This window comes from Vanessa atalanta, chromosome 10 (genome assembly GCF_905147765.1).
Source record: "Vanessa atalanta chromosome 10, ilVanAtal1.2, whole genome shotgun sequence".
Taxonomy (NCBI): domain Eukaryota; kingdom Metazoa; phylum Arthropoda; class Insecta; order Lepidoptera; family Nymphalidae; genus Vanessa; species Vanessa atalanta.
The window spans coordinates 3,693,100-3,716,045 of record NC_061880.1 but is presented as its reverse complement, the minus strand read 5'-3'; the positions used below and the strand labels follow the sequence as shown (position 1 = coordinate 3,716,045).

The window sequence follows — 22,946 nt, the reverse complement described above, 5'->3', positions numbered from 1 at the left end:
GAAGTTGGATTGATGTTTTTTTAAGTTCCAAATAAATAAAATCATCTTAGTGTTAAATCTATATTTGAATTTCGAATTAATTACGTCTAATTGAAGAAAAGTAATATTCAAAGAAATTCTAAGAGTAAAGAGATTTAAAACAATTCTTATTAGCTTTCTTTTGTTTCGGATAATCGAAAAGAAGCACATTATACTTTTTACATAATATTTTTAAAAGCTTTTTGGTGTCCCAAAATTTCTTACGAACATAAACGTATTACTTAAAATAAAACGACACGTTACCTTAAGATATTTTTGACAGATACTTCGATGGTTACATTGTCTAAATCTTTGAATAAAACATCGAAAATGCCCTCGTTATCTGATAACAAAGGTGACGGCTTATCTAAAAGCAATGATAAAGTCTTGTACTGTTGTGTATCCCACAAAATTTGGCATGCATATAACTGAAACAATAGTTTATTTGATAAGCTGAAAATAGATTTATGAATTAATTAAGCCTATTATTTTGAACTTCGCTTTGTGCAAACTCATCTGCAATCCATCCTTTACATTGTTGCATTGATGTAACCTAAGGGATGTCCAATTTTTCTAGCAGCACCAATGTATGTATGGGCGGTGGTGACCACTTACCATCAGGTGGAACGTTTACCATTCTGCCAATCTATATAAAATAAATAAATATTAAGTACTTAATAACTTAAAATTAAAGTACAACACACCTCGTTGAGTAATATTGCTGTGAATATTAAAACTTAATAGCCTATTATAAAAGACTGAGCAAACAACATTAAATTGAAATTGCTAATAAACAACGTGCAGGCGTCGAGCAATATGTTAATGTGAGTTAAATTAAATCATTTCGAAATTAAAATTATATATATATATTTACAAAATATATCTACTTGTAAATGAAGATATAATGCATAATATTGTAACACTTAATGTTTATTAGTAACTTATAAGTTAATAATTCCTAATCATATAGATATAATTTTTTTTTTTATTAATAAGTAAGGCATTCTTTTTAATTATTAAAAAGTTGTAAAGAACTATTAAACCATTATACCTTAATAAAACTTAACAGGAAATTTAGAGCTTTAAGGAGAAGGTTCAAGTATATTATAAAAGGAAGGTTTGAGTATTTAGGTTTCCATGAAAACATTTGTAGACTTTATACGTCTTATTTTCTGCTAACAATTTAACAAAAACATAAATGTTTTAAATATAATACTCTACCTCAGCATGACCCGCGATGAGGAAGGTCGCACATATTAAACTCCATAATATTATAGAAATGATACAAATGCAGAATGAAGAGCTGAAACAAATCACTTAAATTATAAAAAAATATATTATAGTTTATTTTATTGATATTTACTAGAAATTGCAATACGTACGTTAAAATTACTATATTTTTAGCCTAACTAACAAACTAACAGAAAAATTAATTGTTAAATAAAATGTATACATTTCATCCATATATATATATATACTTAACTATAAGTAATAATGTTTGTTTTCTGTTTTTTTTTTGGATTGGATTATTCGAAAAAAAAAACTGATTGTTGTGTTTGTTCACAATAATCAGTAAAGGTATGTTAAGACAATATAGACTTCGCATACTGTATTACAATACTTTATCAAATTCATTGCAGTGAAAAATAGATGTCACGGAATGTTCCTATGACCTTGACCGCCGAATAACCCCTTGTGAGGTAAATACTGGCCAATGAGGTAAGTACTGGCCCATTTTTCGTTCACAGTGTTTGACGGTACAATGAGTGATAGTGAGGTGAGCCTGCTACAGGAACCAATATATTGGTAAAGATATTTTTTCCTAAATATAATACTCATTTTTATGTTCGGCAATTATTAGGTTGTATTTGCATCTCTGAAAAAGTGGTGAAATTGGAGTTATTAATACTCACACTTGTAATGTTCTTTTTGCGTGGATTTTTGCATTTCCACATCCACAAAACATCGCGAATAAAACGAGTATCATCACGAAACTGAGGGACGCGTTGCACGCTGTAAATATAAAAATATATAATATATTGAAGATTAAATTTAGTTAAAGTTAGTAGAAAGGTAAATCGAACGACGAGCGTCGAAATTTTTACTTTAAACCTCATTTCCCAAAAGTACCGTTTTCGTGTTTTCGCTATTCTTCCTTTACACTAACGAAATATATTTTGGCGGAAGCGTTGCTCATTTAACCCTTTAGGTACTAGATGACTGCCTCGTTAATCTAGTGGCTAGATAAAAGGCCCCAGGTCCAAAGGTCCTAAGTTCAATACCCAGGTTGAGCCGATAAAAGTTTATTGGTATTGTTTTTTTAGAGTCCAGAAGTTAAAAAATTGTATGTACATGCCTAAGTTCTATCTGGTCGTGCAGATTTGCCATCTTATCGGATTATGCGAGTCGAGAGGGAATTGAGAGAACATATATGTGCACACTCTTCCAGCGCAATGGGCTTTTATCCATCGAGAATGGCCGGCGTGACCGAAATCGGTCAAGAGGCATCATCTTCATCAATAATTGACGTCTTAGACGAATATAAATCATCACAATTGCTTATATTCAATTACTATAGGCTAGCAAGAAATAAAAGAAGAGACTCACTTAGCAATATTACCCATCTCCATAGATCATACTTGTGCACTCTGTCCAACCCGATGTCGAACTGCCTAGCGAGGCTATGCAAGGCTGATGTGAGATGGCGCACTATATCGCTCAGCACTCTTGCTGAATTGTGAACAGATTGTCTTCGGTTTTCTATATCTTGCAGTATATCTTTATGATGGAGATTTAATATAAATATAAATAATTCTTTTATCACCTCTACGCTGCCGTGAATCGGAATCACACTTTCGTAATTGTTTAGATGTTTAGATATTATAGAGATAAATAATTCAAAAAAAAACAATGTGATATATTATTAGGAAAAAACAAAATATTCAAGACTGTTGAATACCTCTTATACTAACTAGTAATAGCTCGATCGCTGCGAGTTTTAATCTCCGCGGAAATCTAATATTTTACCCAACTTTTTAATTGTATTGCATTTGTTCTCAACTCAATATATTTTAATAAGCTATCGTACTTTTTATACAAAGAAAGATATTGCATCGTTTTAAATTAATAAAAAATAAAATACTTTATAAAAAAATATATACAATATTTTATTTTAACCATTACCAATTTAAAGGGTCTATATGTACCTGCTCTGACAAGTTCCGTTTGCGAATATATAGCAGAAGGCAGGGTACGGAACTCTTTTCTAGCTGCGGATATGGCCTGAGTAAGGTTAATGACACCAAGATCTTTCAATTCAAGTAACTGGTGCTCTTGAAGTATCTGTAAAATAGTTCTTATTAATAAATGTTATGCTTAATATGTTTAGCGATATTTGGAAGTAAATCATTGATTTTTTCAAAAGAAAAAGAGGTTTCATTTTGGAATTAGAAGGTTTTAATCCAATTTGAATTTTTAATCCATTTTATTGACTCAAAAGATTCATTAGTGTAAGTGTTAGCCAAAGTGTTAAAATTTGATTGGTAATATCGGCACAAATTTAAATCAATTGAGTATTAACAATTTATTATTAATTAGATAAATAGTATAAACAAACACTCCTCTTTTATTTATAATAATATCGGCGTGTCAATTTTTGATTAAGATAAATTCATCGGTTGCCAAATGTATTCTGCAAAAAAATATTATACGCCTGAAAATACTTACTGAGTCAAATTTCATCGTAATATGCAATGAATTTGTGTTTAGTGTATCGCATAGAGGAGCATCCCTTTCGGCGCAGTTTCTCTTCAAACTATCTAGTTGCTGGGCTAAGTCTTTAATTTTATCAGAAGTTGCAATTGCTAAGAGACCAGCTTTGTGGCATATATCACGCAATGAGGACACTTTCATGGATAAATCCTCACTCTCTGTAATAAAAGACGAACTTTAATAAAAATAAGGCCAAGAATCAAAAGATTTTCTAAACAAAAGGCAATATAGCGGGAGTGACGAGTCACTGGTGGTGTATCTACATATATTATGTTGTGGGCGAATGAGTGTTGTAGGGTGCGCTAGTCTTGGAAACCACATTTACCGCTGATTAAGGACACTATCTTTAGCGTGATGAAAAGGTGCTTTTTAATAAAAGTACTTCATGTATTAAGAGCAGAAAACTAACTAAATGAATATTTGACCAAATTTTCAAGTATAGCTTCAATAATTATACGTTGATGTTTAGCTTTGAAGTTATACTTGACATCAGTTAAGTATTTGTTTTCGTATACCTGTTATTATGTCTGCCAATGAATCAAGAACTAGATCAATGCCACTCTCCGAAGCTATTGCCTGCTGTATCGGTTGCCCAAGAAGCGTCTCTGCCTCTAAAAACAAGTTGTAAATATTTTCTTAAATTTAAAAAAGAATCCTACGTCTTCATTTTTAAAATTCAGCAACGATTTATCATTTTCTAATATATACTGGTGAACTTATCAACTGGGCGAGGATGACCAAAACCAAACAGAATAGCAAAAATACGCAATAGCGTCTCGAGTTCGATTAAAAAAAAAATTTAAAAAAACGATAGACTCGTTGCGAGATACGAATATGAAAATTATTGGATTTTTGTTGTGGAATTTTCAGTAGATAGTTGACAGTATAGTTCCATTCCACATATAGCATGTAAACCCGTCGTTTCGTCTTTGCTGTCGCAGAATGTGGAAGGCTGGTAAAAAAGAATGCACTTGCGCTTGTGTACACGCTAGTGAACTATATTTAAGATCAACATAAGTACTAGTATTAAGGAAATGGAAATAAGCCATGTGATCCAAGCCTTTTTTTTATATAACCAACGACGAGCAATAATATTTGTAGGCCTCTATGAATATAAAGAATAAAATAAACTCGTCTTACGATATAATGTAACCTGTCACTAGAGGGTTCTTCCCGGAAACTGTAGGTTTGCCTTAGACATTACTTTACAAAATGTGCGATATTTTGCGTTACGATTTTGTGAGAAATATTTTTCTATTTTATTTTTTATTTTTTTTGTAATAATTTACACTTTATATTATTTCCGAGATTTAAATGTAAGACAAGAACCGTAATACGAAAATATAAGATAGTCATCTTTTAAATTGAGGTCTAAGACTGTCCAATAGCTAGAACGCATGATTGAACTGATTTTTCAATTGTCTAATTCATGTTTATTATTCATATCGTCTTCGATGATGCAGGAAAACATCGTAAGAAAATCTCAATGTGAATGAATATCAAAAAACGTGGAATAAACTTGAAAGCTTCTTCCTTCTAAGCAATATATGTACGTGTATGAGACATTTTAGAGAATTAATATTTTTCATCAAACATTTATGTTTAGTCTTTAGTTTTTATTACTCACCTCTTAAATCCTCTTTATAGGCGTAATATACCATATCTACAGGTGGAACAAGGCTGTGGTGTAATTCCTGCGCAGCGGTTGAAAGCCAAGATGCTATATCTGCGCATGCGCAACTAATGATATTACGACTCTCAGCTACAGCCATGCGTGACTGCTCATTACTTAAGACCATTCCTGTTATAAGAAAACTGAAAATAAAATTGAAACAGTATTTTTTTATTTTTTCTGAGTCGTTATATTCGCAAAGTCTAATTGAAATAAATATATTATTATATATTAAAGTTGTTAGAAGCTAATCCAGGATACAAGATAATGTATTTCATTTCAATCCATTTCGTTCAGCCGTTACGTAATAGATAAAGTAACAAACATCCATCGAATCATTCAAAGTTGTACATTAAGAATAACAAATTCTATTTGTATTTTGAAATAAACAACACGAAAGATATACGACCAATAACAATGAAAAATCGGAATGAATATATATACGACAATGTGCACATTATTAAATGTGCTTGTTTGACAAATCTAATGGCGGCTGTACACGCTCGTCAAGATACCACGAGACGATGTACACGATGCCTTCGGCGTGTCGCGTTACACGACCGTCGTTTGCTTTCGGAAGCGTGAATCTCGCGGTGCAAACGAGAGCGTACTTGTACACACTCGTAAAAAATATAATAACTTATAGCACGAAGGTCATATGCAGCAACAGGTCCATCGCAGTATGCGTATAAAATTGAATTGATACGAGTTTGTACATAGTGTTGTCTCGTGTAGAACTTTTAAGCGACGAGAGGCACGAAAAGCGATGTGACAAGCGTGTACAGCCGGTATAATATATTTTATTATTCCAAGACTCGTTTTTGTTAAAAATAGCTGATACGAGTTCTCGTAAATATCTAATAATAAATAAAACTGCTATATTTTGCTTCATGTAGTCATTTATATTTGGCGTGAATGCATAAACTTTACGTTATTTCAAGGTTAGCTCAAGCTATTCATTCATTAGTTTTTACTGTCGTTGAATTTAAGTTTTTAATAACGGGGATACTTTTTTCAATACATCTGCCCTCTAGTTGATAAGCAAGGAAATAAACATGAGTCTTGGTCTTCGTTCGTAATATTGATTATCTATATATAAATAGAGAGACAAAACAAAAAACAGTTTAGTACTTTTTTGTTCTCCGTCAACCGACTTTTTTGTTTGTTAAATATTGATCGATTTGTGCTTGCGCAAATGCTAAATACACAATTCCAGGATCAAAAGTAAACTATGTGCTAATCCAGACTATTATCAATTTCAGTGACGAATTTAATTTAGACCCGTTCAGCCGTTCTGGCGTGATCGAATATCAAATATCTATCCATCCAAAATTTCGCATTTATAATATTAGTAATATTAACTAAATGACATATTCATTTTTTTAGCAGTTGCTAATTGATATTACCAATGGAACCACTCATTTTCTGGATACGACTCACAAATCACACAGATCACGGTATAGTTTTTGACAGTTTTTTACAATTACTTAAGAACTATGATTAAACTCGGCTTAATCAATGTTTTGTAATAGTTTTAGATGTGTTCATTAACAAAAAAAATACGATCAAACATGTTAGGATCTGTATTAGAGTGCTTCTATTTTTATAGTAATATAATCCGCTATAATTTAATCCCAAAAATATTGTATGTCACAGTTTTATTAAAGGTATGTGTAATACTTTGCCATTGGTAAGCCATGAAGTGATATTTTACTGTCACTATTCTCACAAGGTAATGGTATCGTATCCATAACTGCGTTAAAACCTTTAGCCAGGACTTCGCACTTGGTAATGTCTGGGACCGTCATTAACGGTGTAATGCTTTGCGTTCCCGAGATTTCTACCTGCTTCCAATAGTCTTGAGAGCTCTTAATTGGATCGACGGCGGTTTCGGAACAGAAAGCCTAATGGTCTCTTATTTATTTCATGGACATTCTCCTTTATTTGTTTTGAAGTTCTGTCATTTTTATAACTAATTGTATAAATGGGTGTTGTCAATAGTTGGTTAATTTTAACCCGCTTTAAATTGCTTAATATTTTTAATAATCTACTTAAAATAAACTCGTAGTGATAATAAAAATAATGTATTTCATGTTGTAGCGGATATGTGAATGATAAAACTTTAAGTAAATTATGAAAATGAATGTGTTATTGTACTTACCAGCTAATAAGAAGGAACAGGAAAGTGAAGATAACGAGAATTTTGCTATGGCAATCTCCTCTCTCTGGCTCAAGAAATAGGGTTCCAGATTCGATTTCATCTGTGCATTTTGATTTTGAGAATAACGATATTAAACTCAATATGAAAAGATACAGAGGAATGATCAGAGCGAAAATTCCAAATATAATGATGAACACCAAAAATGAAGACTCCACCCTTATTGACTGTAACAAAGTGAGGCTTATTAAATACTCATTGTTAAAAGTAAAAGGCATATAATGTAGTTCTAAGTAAAATCAAAAATTGGCTTTGGTCCTCTCCATTACAATATAAAATAAAAGGAAATAAAGAAATATTGATTAAGATATTATTGTTATTAAATATTTAAACTATCCAATCGCAATGTCTTAAAATTGATCACAACGTCAAACAATTTCTATATTTAAGATATATATATACAGTTATTAAATGAAACTGTAAAAAAACAGTATAAATTAATCAGTATCCTCAAATGGCACTTGTCGTTGACATTAATATGAGTTCCCTAAATTGGATTCATATCGGTAGCTGGTTCGATTTGAATCAACAACTTCGATTAACGGGTAGGATATTTATATATATGTATATTTTACATATCAAGTCTGTCTTGGTTTCTGCCTCCCGAGGTGTTGAAAAGACTTTGTACATTCAAAATATAATCTGAGAAAACGAATACATACATTTCAAGATTTTGGAACAAACTTTGAGGTGATAAAATTAGATTCGTTAGAATAGACAAGTTACATAAAGTCATAAGTGATTCCTACTTCAGACGCCAAAATGAACTTAACCTGTGGCGGACCTATTTCAGCTTATGTTCAATCGCGCAGGTGTCAAAGGTGTCGATATAATGTATAAACATAAAACGGTTTATTAAAGGAACATAGGATCTAATTATTTATCAAATATATCATAAATAAAAAGTTTTAATTAATATATTAGTACGGCATTGATTACATTAACTATTTATGAGTTTATTTACTGAAAAGTTTATTTAATGTAATCTGTAAATATCTATCTGGCGTATCTGAGAATTATGACATACTTTTATTAAAAAGAGATGAAACAATTTTTACTGGATTTGTCAAATAATGAACTGAATGACATAATATAATAATTTTTTTAATAAGACCTGTTGTAATATATTATTTATGCCGTTTTGGAAAGCACTGACTAACTTATTGGGTGGTAGATCCTTTCAAACTCCGGTTGGGCAAATATAAGTTACGGAGTTTTCTGTTGAAAAATTCTCATTAGCAGTTCGAAGTTTGAACTATTAAGCCGGTCAATGCGGTCATTGTTTACTCAACCGTACTTTAGAAAGAACGTACAGACGTTTCTCCCTCACTTGATTTTATTTTTAGGCCAATTATTCAGACAGGCCAGTTAGGATATGGCTAAAAAGATGATTCCAAATTGCTTGAATAAAGATTATTGGTAAGTGCTCACCATAGCCGAAATACACAGCATTGTCAGAACCATTAAACATATCTTACAACGCGAGGCTACAAACCTTGTGACATTATGTCCTTTGTGCACAATCATCCTCAAACTGAAACACAACAATATTAAGTATGTTGTATTTTTCATAATGAATGAAAATATTATAATCTAGAATGAATGATGAGCGTGTGGTAGGTACAACAAACACGCACAAAGACCTGAGACCAAGTAGGACTTTAGGTGTAGGATTGCAGGAAAAGAGATTGCTCTATTTGCATACCCTATAACATCTAAACAATTCCACATGATCGGTTGCACAATAATATACTTATAGCATTAACATGTATTAGTAACAATCTAGGATGTGAACAAAATTATTGTTAGAAAAATATTGATATAACATGGTTCTATTACAATTTTATTATACGGTAAGATAACTGAGTTCTTAAAAATATAATAAATAAATAAATATTGGACAACATCACATACATTACTCTGATCCCAATGTAAGTAGCTAAAGCACTTGTGTTATGGAAATCAGAAGTAACGACGGTACCACAAACACCCAGACCCAAGACAACATAGAAAACTAATGAATTCTTAAATGTTTGTTTTGATGTATTTGCATAATTAAATACAGTCAAGAAATCAGTTTATACGTAATTTTTTCATCCAGATATAAATATACTTAATTCTATAATAAGCTCTTCGGATATTCGGTTTCGGATTGCATTGTATCGAGAAAAACTGGTAAACAAATCTGTTCGTGTTTTTCTATGTCTATTATCCTTTCGATGTTTGTCTTTCAATATAAACGTTTTATGGAGAACCTTATTTTATCCGCACGAGGCCAGAAGGCGTAGCGTTTTCCATGTAAATATCAACGAATATAAAATTATATGTAAAAGTTTAATATATTATATTTGGCTTCGGATTATTTATCCATGATTGATTCTGTCCACATAAACTGTTAAAGCAGGGAACGCGTCGTCGTTAGTTATTAAAAAAATGGCCGAATTTTGGCCATTAAATACACGCACACTAGTAAAGTAGTATGACGATTGGCGAGTGTCAAGAATAGGTATCACGCACACCAAGATAATAAAGTCGCTTCATCAACGATCAATTAAATTAAATTATATGTAAAAGTATAATATATTATAATGGGTACAACATTAAATATCTTATTCATAATTTGTACACAACATATATAGTTAAGGCCTTAATGTTAATTTATTTCATTTTCTTAATATTAAATTAAATGTAAATAAACAAAGTGTATTTTTTTATGTTTTTAAACACGAACTTTGAATTTATTAATTGTACAATGATCTACGGGTTTTTTCTGGAATCAAATACCGTGCCCCGGAAAGGTGTATTTGTGTTAGCCAAACTTGACGTCACAAGTTTATATCCACTTATCTTGTTTAATAAAATCTTGGTCAACGACAATTATATTAATTTTAATTTTTAAGTTATTTTTGAAAGATCAATGGGAAGTGTAATAATAGGTAGAAGGGTTAAATTAAATCCTTAGATCTTCATCGGTAGACATGTACAGCCAGTGTCTAAGAGTAAAGACATATTAGAACTACTATTCATTAATCTGCTTTTTGTTTTTTATGTATTTATGACATTCTCTTTTATAGTCTTTTCAAATCGGAAATGGAATAAATATAAACAATTCAGGTATGCCACGCGTATTGCTAATAGCTCAGCTATATTGTGCACTGCTAACAGTTCTTGACTAATGTGTCTGTATAATATACATCACTATTCCACTAAACTTCTTAATTACATTTAAATTTTACTTCCAAAGATCCGATAACAGTTTCATCAACGTTTAAAATGCAATTTTTTTGCAAATCCATAATGAATATCATAAATTTTATTCAAGCTCTCGACCAATGATATCGCGTCAATTTGATGTTAAATGTTGTTTATTTGTAAATGTTGTTAATCGGAATAGACTATTCGATTCGATTTCGATTTCATGGATAAAAAAACATTAATGTGATATAATACATAATCACAATATTAGTAGAATCAGAAATCATCTGCCTGACAAATGAAATGTTAGCGCATAAACATTAATCCAAGACAAACAATTACACCCCTCGTAATCTTAATAGATTGTTACATCAGAAACAGACATTGGTCATAAAGTGAAGTATATCATATCAACGATGACCAAATCTTGCTAGATGAGCGATAAGCTCATTTGTTAATGAGATACAATCTCATTACCCTAAGTATTTGCTCTGATAACATTTCGTATCTGTGTAAAAAATGCGGCACTTGGGATCTAATGGATTAAGTTCGGTATATCTATATCCGGTGTGTATATCTGCATATTTTCTTTTCCTTTTAGATTTATTTTTGCTTAATTTTAGTTTTGTACAATTTTATAATAAACTTTTTTATTTTATTTATTTGTGACTTTTGTACACTATTTAATGTTTCATAATTTATCTCATACATTCGGATGTCTTTATGCGATTACATTTGTATTTGTTGTTCTGACTAGAATATGCCACAGCATAATTTAATGTACGAATTGGTAGTTTTGGTAAATTATTGATATTTTGTACTTAAACAGATATAGATATACAAACTGTCCGAGTTTCTTTGGTCAATTTTTTAGGGAGTACGGGAGTTCTTTCTTTTTATCTAATCTGTTTTTTGTGTCAACATGTGTGTGTGTGTGACATGTCGATCTCAATGCTTCCTCCAAAAAATTATATTCATTTTTGATTAGAATATTAATGATTTTATATAAAAAATTGTCATATACAATAAATCCATTTCGTATATACCGAAACGAGTTCACGCAAAAAAACAAAACATTAAACTGACAAGTAGGTATGAGACAAAGGCGATATTATAATTACAAAAAGTTAATTCGAAGGCCAGGTACAATCTCCATTAAATGTAGTTCGCAGTTTATAGTCGTATTATTATAGGACTTCTTAGCGACATTAACCTCCATTAGTGCAAGAAATATTTTGGCGCTATCGACTTACAGGAAGCGATCCTTTTAAAATGTCAATGTCATCGTATGGATCTCTTTTGTTAAATCTATGTACAATTTTGTAACATAAGCATATTACTGAAAGCCATTAAGCAAAAGAAATTCAAAGTTAGTTGAAAATGGATTCACATTATTCCTTAATGTTTTTAATAAATTGTACTATGTTTCAGGTCACGCTACTGTATATACATACCTATGTTTCATAATGTACCGCAAATAAAGCAATACTTAGTGTTGTTGTGTTCCAGTTTGAAGTGTAAGTGAGCCAGCCATCTTAGTTCCCAAGGTTGGTGACGTATTAGTGATATGAGGAATGATTAATATTTGTTGAAATACCAATGTCTGTGAGCAGTGGTTACCACTTACTATCTGATGAACCATTCGTCTTAGTCTACCGTAGGTATATATAATATATATATATATAATATAAGTAGTTATATTGCATAACAGAGGGAATCCTATAGATTCCATGGAAATTAAATAATATTTAAAAAAAATATCTTATATATCTATATCAATAAAAGAAAGAGATGGAAACTTATGGCGAAAAGCATATAAAATGTCTTGGCGATTTAAAAAACATTAAACTCGAATAAAATTCATTAATATTTTTTTGTAACAAAAATAATTAAACAAGTAGAACTTCTTTCATATACTCGAATTACAAAAAAAAAAACATACTAACCACAATTTAAAAAAAGACATGTTTACATAACTCTAGACTCTACGAACCATAAACAACTTTCAAAACTTCTTGAAATTCTATTTATAATGTTATTAAACGATTATATTTGGCTTCGGTTTATATATCCATCTTTGATTCTGTCCAGATAAACTGTTAATGCAGAGAACGTGTCGTCGTTAGTTATTAAAAAAATAGCCAAATGCTGGCCACTAAATACACGCACACTAGTAAAGTAGTATGACGTTTGGCGAGTGTCAGGAATAGGTATCACGCACACCAAGATAATAAATTCGGTTCGTTTGTTTAAGTTCTTTTGAAATGCGACATATATCAAAATAGAGATCGCAAATTGTACTTGTATTTATTTTGTATTATCTTTGTAAAAGACAACAACACACACATTGTGTCACAGTGACATTGACACACATTTTGACACAAATTAACTTTATTCTTAAACCTAATAAACCATCATATTGTATAGCTAATTTTATTATTATATTATTAAATATATAGCTATATTTTATTGTATATGGGTTCATTTTCTAATTTGTTAAACACTATAAAAGTTTTTCAACTTTTTAAAACTAGAAACAGAAGTGATCCCAGTTATTAGAGGCCTATTTCCAATATGCAAATCTTGAAGTAAATTATTTCAACTTCTCGTCCATTTCGGTACAAATGATTAATTATTCATAGCAAACAAAACGGTTTCGTTAAATGTAGCAGGTATAGCACTTCTTAAACATATTTACACTACATGCCAAAACTAACAGATCATATATCATGAAATAAAGCCTTATTTATAAATCTGTTTTAAAAATAGGTGTTCTACAAGAATCGATTTTAGATATTTTCTTATTTTAGTGTTTTCTGTTTTTCAAGTTGACGGGTAAAAGAACTATTATGACAATATAAGCAGTGCATTGAAAACAGTGGAATCCTCACGGAAAAGCTCAGCTCCACATACACGCTTATAAATGTGAAACAATTAACTGATATTTATATGGGTCGATTTGTTTATTTTTTTAATTTTCATAGTATTATGTCTTTTAAGATATTATTTTGGGCCAACGTTATTGAATTGATATTGAATCTGTTTTCATTTCATAAAAAAGGGCTGTCCAACTATTTATGGTCATGGAGCTCGAGACGCCTTAAGGGAGTTTTTTAACAAAGTAGGAATAGAGCTTAGCATTACATAGTATAAATAAAGTCGCTTACCGCTGTCTGTCTGCACCTGTGTATGCTTAGATCTTTAAAATTACACAACGTATTTTGATGCGGCTTTTTATAGATAGAGTGATTCAAGAAGAAGGTTTATATGTATATAGTAAATGTACAATATAGGAGAGAAACACTGATAATTTTGGAGGTTTATAATGTGATGTCGTAAATAAAAATATTTTTTTGCGCTTATATTGTAAACGCTGGCTGAACCCTACAAGACAGATCAAAATAATGTACCAATTTTGTACACCTTAAAAAGGTCTACAAAAAAATCCGTGATAATATAGGTCTAACTCTCAGGGATAACCCACAATAATAATTTTTATCCTTTACTTTTTGCGAGAAATAATGGTATATTTTCGAAGCGACTTTAAACAATACAGAATTATTCTTTATCCAAATAAGTACCTTAAATACATTGTGCATTTAATATAGATCAATATGGGTCTTCACAGCTTATAATTTAAATAAATATTTTCGAAAATTATATTACAGATTTAAAACGCAGGGACAAACGGTTTGTATTGTCTGATGACTGAAAAACTGTGAACGTGTATGTGTCTACATACTGTAGTATATCTAGTATCAGCATTGGACAGTATCAGCATTCGCACACGAAGCCGGGGAGGGTCGCTAGTTATGTATATTCGCAATAATACTGATCGTTATAATCATTGTATAAACAAGAGAAGTAAGAATAAGCTTTAGAGCCAAGTTCCTAAGTCCGCAAAGTTAATAAATCCTTCTTGGGCCAAGTATTTTAACTTTACCAATTCATAAATTTAAATTGTTTGTTAAAAACACTAATAACTAAGGCGTATTACCCAGCACAAGATTATATAGATATAAAAAAGCGTAGACTTAATGCTTATTGACTCTCATGGTGTATTAAACATTTTAACTACAAATTGTATTTAAGATGTTGAAAGAGAATATGGTAACTCAATAGTTTCTTGTATGTCATTCTTTGTAGAATCTATATTCCCAACTTGTGGTAGCTTTACATAATTCTGGAAGCTGACGATTAAAAATTTCTTGTAAAAGCCTATATAGTATATTTTTATTTCCATTTTGTATGAGTCGAATAAGGTTTTTTTTTTTATTAATCGCAGTCAAACCATTTGGAGTAACTTCATATTATACTGTAGTAGACTTAGCCCAGCTAGACCAGTCTGACAACCATTTTTTCTGATCAAGTTTCTGCAGTGGTAGGTCACCTAACTAACCCATTATTTTATGATTGATTAAATCACTTTATTAGTTGGTATTGATCTTCTCTTTATAAAATTGAGCAATAAAATATCTCTTGCACACTCTCTTAGTTGGTCAGGAACAGACGAAAAAAAAAATACTATCCTATAGATTTATTTTTTATCTACAAAATTTTTGTGCTAATGAAAATTTGCTTGCCATAATTTATCAGGCGAAGAATATTTTGGCCAAATATTTCTTTTAAGAATAAGCTGACAAACATATATTTTTATATAATAGTTTATAATTCTAAGCTGTCGATCAATTTGGGTAATATTTATACAATATAATGTTTACCTATGTGATGCCGAAGTTATTATGTATGCCAGATAGCTAAGATCGATTTTGAGATTCTATAGAATTGAGACCCATTGCAGTTGTAGTTCAGTTATTAATATATCTATTTACAAATAAACATCTATTTACGTAACCGGTTTAAATAGTTTATTAATAAAGTATTAAGTATGTATTTTAAATTTCGATTTTTATAGTATGTAAAATATTTTAAATGAGCATAACATCCGATTTTATAATTATGGTATTTTCCATTTTGCCCAAAAAAAATATAAAACATATTTCGATGTCTAATATTATTTATATACAGTGTAAACTCTGTTTTACAACACTCAAGGGACTGTATGTATTTGGACGTTATAGAGAGTTGTCGTTAAATGGAGATAAGAAAAATCTGTATTATAAAAAGTTCATTTCAGACTAGTTAGTAATTATATAAAACAATTCTTATTTGAATGCTTCGGCGTATAGTCTGTTATAATTTTCGTCTGACGTATTTCGCTGCAGTAATTTTGTTGTAACGGTGCAATATTGAGGCATCTTGGTAATAAAAAAGTACTTTTTTAATAATTTTGCTGCTTCCAGAGCTTCTTTATGGATGCAAGCAATCACAATTTGTAAACTAAAGAACGGATTTATTAGAAAGTTCGGTATGTATTATGCCGACGGCTAAGATAATAAAGCGACAAAAGATCCTACACATCTGCGCAGTTTTTAATAATTTTGGCTACTAAAAAATAACTTTTTATTATTTATTGTTTCGTTATTGAGAGTGGATGTAAAACTATATAGAAAGTATCATTGTATGGAAGACAAGCGGAACCAACCAAAGTCGAGTGATTTCTACGCTTTAGGGAGTTTGTCGTTAAATTCAGTAACGTTACAAGGAGTTTACGCTGTATTTATTTGCAAATATTAAATTTAGAAAAACAGCTTAAAAAATAATAGCTCAGTATTACTATCGCGAATGTTTAAAATGCATATAATTATTTTATCTTTATTGAATTTAAGAAAATTAAAATTCTACTTAACTAAATTTTAAAATGACTGATTGAAACACACACACACACAAGCCGGTGTGTATAACATTTTGGATATTAATTCCTACTGGAACCTAATTGAGTAGTCAGAAAGGATTTTTGGCAATTCATATCCTAAAGGGGTAAAACTTAGGGTAAAGGTTTGTCAGTTAGAAATATGAAAATCTGTGTTTGGTGTTCCGATTATGAGTAAAATACATTTATTTCAGGGCTTAAGAGGGGATATGTCCATGGATAGAAGATATTAATAAAAATGCTTATCATGTAAACTATGTACTACATACAAATTTTTCAGGTTTGTTGGATTCGATGCTTCTTTGAATTTGACTTGTAGCTTGTTACTAACAGGAAAATACAAAGCCACTGGTCAGATATTATTATTCTCATTAAATGGGGATGGAGAAGCAAAAATTAAAACTCGTAAGTGTTTGACAAAAATTAATAATACACAGTGTACACCGGTTTTCATGGGTAAGCCACTCCGAGGTCCCGGATTCGATTCCCGGCTGAGTCGATGTAGAAAAAGTTCATTAGTTTTCTATATTGTCTTGTGTCTGGGTGTTTGTGGTGCCATCGTTACTTCTGATTTTCCATAACACAAGTGCTTTGTGCTACTTACATTAATACATAGGATTAGAGTAATGTATTTGATGGTGTTCAATATTTATATTTATAATAAGAAACAAGCCATATCCTAAAACCCATTATTTATTTGTAAATGCGTAAATGACTAAATCTATGTATCTCTTTTATTTACCTAACTTTATCTATTATTATTTTTTTAATGTGGTTTTCGTATTTTAGCCAGCATGTCGTTAAGTTTTAAAGCCAAATTTGAGGACAGAACTCACAACGGAGTTATATACCGCGAAATTAAACAACACCAAGTGGTTTATGTTTACAACGAAAAGGTCGACTTCGCTATTACTAATCTGTTTAAAGGCAATCCTGAAATTAGTAAGTTAACTAAAAAATTATTGTAGCTTAAAAATACATGTAAGTAAATATTGTTTCGTATGCTGTGGATATTTATTAAGAAAATATAATTAAAACCACATATTCTCGAAATTAGTTTTCTTTTTTGTCAATTCTCATAATTATCCATATCCATGGCACAGCATATTAAATATTATGTACGTTTATTACAAATATTACAGATTTTAATTTAATTTCATCTTCATAATAATTAACTATTTTTAATTTTATATATTTTTTTTTTCATTTCAGGTCAAGCAATATTGAAAGTAATGAATGATAACTGGCAACTGATGATAAATGAGTTCGGTAAACCACTCATTAACAAGTTCATACGTCTCGCTTTTGATACCGTCAAGCAATTCTTCCATTCCGTTCCAAGAGACGAGATAATTGTACCGTAATAAGGAGAATAAGGAGAAGGGCGATACTCAAAGCTAATCTTTAGTCACTTAAAACCTTACTCCACCATCCGTGAGTTATGGCTCTTTGTTTTTGTATTATTTTTATCTACAATGTCAAAATAATAGTGTCTTCTTAATCTATTGAACAACTAGTTACGACCAGCATAAATGTTCAAAAGCAATATGCGTGCTCTACAACGTTCTCGTTTTTACTCTGTGTATACATATAATTAAAATTAAAAATTGAACCATTTCCAAAGCCAAGTGTTTTACTAAATTTGATAACCTGGAGTCAAATTACTAAATTTAAAAGAAATTAAAAAAAAAAGAAAGAATTTTGTAAGAATAAATTCGATATTTGAACTCACGTATTAATTTGGTATTTAATTATTTTTTTCCATAAATATCTAGTTATTAACTATGAAAAAGTTTAAATGGCAACGCATTGACATATGATTTTAAATGTTTTGTTGAGTAAATTAGGTCAAGATCGACACCGAAACATGTATTGGGTCAAGTTGTTCACCAATACTTATAACGTAGAGAACTGTTTGTGGGTCAAACTACATGAAGTGTGAGTCTCGTAACGAAATAAAAAAGATGTTCAGGCGAGATGAGGTAGTAGATATAATATCGTAGGTTGAAAGGCTAGCACTACTGAGTTTTCAGATGCTGATTTGAGGTTATCATTCTCGGCGGCGAAAGGAAACATTGTGAGGTAACTTTTTTGAAGTTCAAATTCTGTCACATGCCAATGTTTATGCTTAGGAATAAGCTTCCAAATCAAACATTCCTTTTAAGCGACTAGGAGGGCTTTCGCTCCCAGTGTAAAATTCACAAACGTACTACTTTACAAAACAGTTACGTTTTAAATATACTGAAATTAGTAAAGTATAATGTAATGTTGAAGATTACATTACATTTTTTTTTAAGAAAAAGATTCAGAATATATTCTTTAGATTATATTGGTAAACTACAATATAACATTTCTGCAACACCGAGACAAAAACGATAGTTGTTTTTAGTTTCCATTATTTGTTGAGTACAATAGTATGGGCTCTGGGCAGTGTGCCCGCTTGCTAAAAGCATTTGAAGTTCAGTTTTCTTTTTGTTAAAAGTTAAAACTTAAAAATCTTAAGAAAATTCAACCGCAAGTGATCTTACAAATAGAAGTACGAGCTATATAGTCAAATAATTGTTAATATAAAATTAAGACGGTATAATGTCATAGCTGAGATTGTGGGTTCAAGTCGGGTCAAGTATCAATAAATTAATGTGCTTCTTTGTTGTTTATATATCAGCTCGTGCTCGTAAAGGAAAACATTTAGGAAACCTGTGTGTCGGATGAAAATCAGCTGGATTCATCTGATGGATTAAGTTTCGAACCATCTCTTCAAAGCGAAAAGATTCATTAGCCTACCAGTTTAATATTTATAGGCTGTTACCGTGTCTTAGGCGCCATAATTTAATTATAATAAGCGCCAAGACAAAGGAATATAGTATCAGATATTTTATACTAACATTAATATGAGCAAATTAAACATAATATACCTTTAAAAATGAATATGGGAACGTCGCTTTGCCATTTACAATCTCCTTGACAAGACCTGAGAATTAATGAAATTTCGTGAGTTTTATTTTAATATTTTATTGTAATAAAGTATTCTGCAATAATAAAATTTATAAAAACTTACCGATTGGATAGTCGAATAGATATATCACTGAAAAGAACTTGGACATAAATGTAAAAGGATAAAATCCCTCTTCTAATTTAAATTTTGGAATTAAATAAGTTTGTTTTTGAGGTAAACTACTGAATTTAATATTGCTTCTGTCTTTTGTTATTTCTACATAAAAATCATCTCTTTTGGTGCCTTTTATGTAATTAATAGTATTTTCTGTCACAACATCGAGCGTTATGTTAAGTGGTCCTGTAAATTCTCTTAATATGTCCTTTGTAATCGGTATAAACGGAATTGTGTTTTGTGTACTAGACGATGTTGACAATTCTAATGTCGTTGGCGATAATAAAATATCTTTGGTTGGAATATCAGGCTCTTCATTGCTCGCAGTTCTGAATATATTGAATTTTTCCAGCCACGAATTTAAAGCGGATGTACCGCTTACATTTAAAGAATTTCTCTTATTTAAAATATTTCTATAACTTTTAATGTTTTCAGTTTCTATATTTCTAGGTGTTTCTATATCTGTATATGATTTTGCGTTAATGTTCGTTGTATCCGTATTATCTCTATAAACGTTCTCAAAACAATTGTCCCAAACAAGATTCAAAGAATCTTTTGAATTATAAACTTTATCACCTTCCAATTCACTTTTCTTGCCATCTTGAAAATTTCTGTTAGATAAAAGTGATTCACTGTTTCCTCCGTCTCGATCATTTCTCATTTTTTCACCGACGTTCGTTTCCTCAATCGGATGGAGAGTTGAAATTGCTCGGAAATTTTCTTCTTGTACATCGAGAGAGTTACTTGGTACATTTGTATCGAAGACATTCAGATTGCTTCCGGTAGAGACCACAGGCGTCTCTTCCGACGTCGAACGGATTTGTTGGATTTGCAAGGCAAAAACCGAAGCAAAACCACTCGGCTCTAACGTCTTTACTTCAGTCGGTAAGTCACAGTTCGTTCGTGATATAACAAGATTTGTTTCTAAGATTATTAAAACAAGTGCAAGCACTGACTTTTTATTCATTATAGAGTAATATATTTCTATATTTTTCTGTTCACGTCGTATAATTGATAATATCGACGAGGTACTGCGGTGCGGGGCATTGAACAGAGGATTTGTAGCACTTAGCAGTCTGCCGTACTCCACTTACGGGATTATGAGAAGTGTAATCAAATACAAAATATTACGTTAAAATAAAATATTGTTCTAATATATTGAAAACATGTTACTGGCTGAGGATATTTTCATGTTATTTTTTTTCTTTTTTTAATATAATGGCAGTTATATACCATTTATTCTGTAAATCAGCAGAACCTGTAATATTTTTTTAAGTTCGAATGATATCAAATCTACAAGCTTAAGACGAATCTTAAAGCTTTCACGACTTTGTCATTAATTTTAGTATTCATGAGTTTTCAGCATTTATCTCTCAATATTATATGGATAATACTTAAGTACATTTAACGTGTTAATTTTTATGAATGAAGATATCGTTATAAATATTTTTTTTTTTTATTGGAGAACATACAGCCGTTGATAAACAAAAATAACAAATACTTAATAACTATTAGGCCAATAACAGTTTTCACATATAACATTATATACATATTTGTAATGAAATCGACACATTGAACATTGTCCATTCCAGATTAATATCATATCTATTTAATAAACAATTGTAATACGAATGGCGCCACGACAGGTGTACCTACTCGTAACTCTATCAAAACATCGGGCATATCATACTTGCGGTTAAATCACGAATAACATACAAAATCAATTTATGACTTTAAAACGTTAAATTTTATTTATAAATAAATGTAACATAGTTGATATTATGTTTTTATTATATTATTGTGAATGTTTTAATTAAAGTAATAGGTTTAATAACTTGTAAATCTACTTCTCTTTTTGGAATGACGAAACGTCGACCCTCACAGATTCTGCGGAAACTTTTTAGTGTTTAATCTGACATTTGACCAACAAATCACCTAAGGTTTTAGAAACTTAAGAGCTCTGTAACCAATTAAGTTTATACTCCTTTGAAAATCATTATGAGATAGTTCAGTGGCTAGAATGGAGTCCAAATTCCGGTAATCACAACGAAACTTTCGTATGCTTTATTTGATTAGACAATTCTTCTTGTACTTGGCCGTAAATAAAATAACCGTGAGGAAACCTATAAAATTATGGTAAATATCTACCGACCAGTTGTGGAAAATCCGCCAAATACTATCTTCATAAGGAGATTAGACGTCGTCTCTTTATCAGAGGGACATTGACTGAATTTTATCATTCTACATATAAAAGTTGTATTATATATGTTTTACATTTAAATATATTGTGTCTTTAGTTTTTATTACATTATATATTATAACGTATATATAATATCTATAGGTGGAAACGGAATATAATGAAATCCCTTTTTAGCGGTCAACAGCCAAATTAATGTTATTGTCATATAATCTATTCACTATCATATTTTAATACACAAATTTTGTTAGTAAGAAATTTTACAGGCAGCACATTCAAAGTTTTTTTGACTTTTCTGCCCAATACGTATCGAGTTCTCTATCTTACACGTACGTTACGCCTTTGAATAATTCATTGCACTATACAGACGTGATGTCGTATTGAAATTTATTCCTACAAAACGCTACATTTCGTCAATTTACATTTCAATGTTACGTTCGTTTTGCTCAAAGTATATGAAAACTTTAAAATACTTTGAGAAAATATAAAAACTTAAAGTGCATCATCTGATATCATCAGATATCATGACGGAATATTTATTAATTTATCTACTTTATGCGTATTCTGCCCGTGTAACAGCAATTTAAATATCGTAAACATAGCGCTTTAGGTCATCATTTCTAAGCATTTTCAATCTAAAAAAATAGAAATAGCATAAGAATCTTCTAACTGTTCAAAGAAATACCAACCCTAAATTCAAAGGTATAAATAGGTTGAATGGTTCCTTTCCTGTGGCAACGGAATGAGGGCACGTGACCGTTAAGGCATGTATGTGTGTTATGTCAACATACTGCTTTTCTTTTGGCGAGATTTTCTGAGATTTTTTAAGCTAAATTGACTAGTCGCAGGTGGTTGAAGAGAAACAGGTCAGCGGGTCTCGGCGGCATGTCATGTTCATGTGTCACCAGGGTCGTATACAAGAGGTTTTTTACAAGAAACAAAGTCAAATACGTACTTGTGTGTTTATTCATGTTACTCAAATTTTTTTAATTT

At 30.7% G+C, this 22,946-nt stretch overlaps 1 protein-coding gene across 2 annotated transcripts in view; it reads right to left on the bottom strand.

The window, feature by feature from the left end:
• LOC125066787 (prominin-1-A) overlaps positions 1–20,773 on the bottom strand; it is a 31,602-nt gene extending 10,829 nt beyond the window's left edge. For both annotated transcript variants that reach the window (XM_047675058.1, XM_047675059.1), the window contains exons 1-11: positions 19,706–20,773; positions 19,563–19,618; positions 7,623–7,846; positions 5,417–5,604; positions 4,305–4,400; positions 3,745–3,947; positions 3,225–3,360; positions 2,626–2,796; positions 1,932–2,031; positions 1,240–1,321; positions 283–446 (exon numbers count right to left, since the gene is read on the bottom strand). In XM_047675058.1, coding sequence (XP_047531014.1) covers positions 283–446; positions 1,240–1,321; positions 1,932–2,031; positions 2,626–2,796; positions 3,225–3,360; positions 3,745–3,947; positions 4,305–4,400; positions 5,417–5,604; positions 7,623–7,846; positions 19,563–19,618; positions 19,706–20,723 — 2,438 coding nt within the window. In that variant the 5' untranslated portion in view covers positions 20,724–20,773. The remainder of the gene's footprint in view (positions 1–282; positions 447–1,239; positions 1,322–1,931; positions 2,032–2,625; positions 2,797–3,224; positions 3,361–3,744; positions 3,948–4,304; positions 4,401–5,416; positions 5,605–7,622; positions 7,847–19,562; positions 19,619–19,705) is intronic.
• Between the last annotated feature and the right edge of the window lie 2,173 nt (positions 20,774–22,946).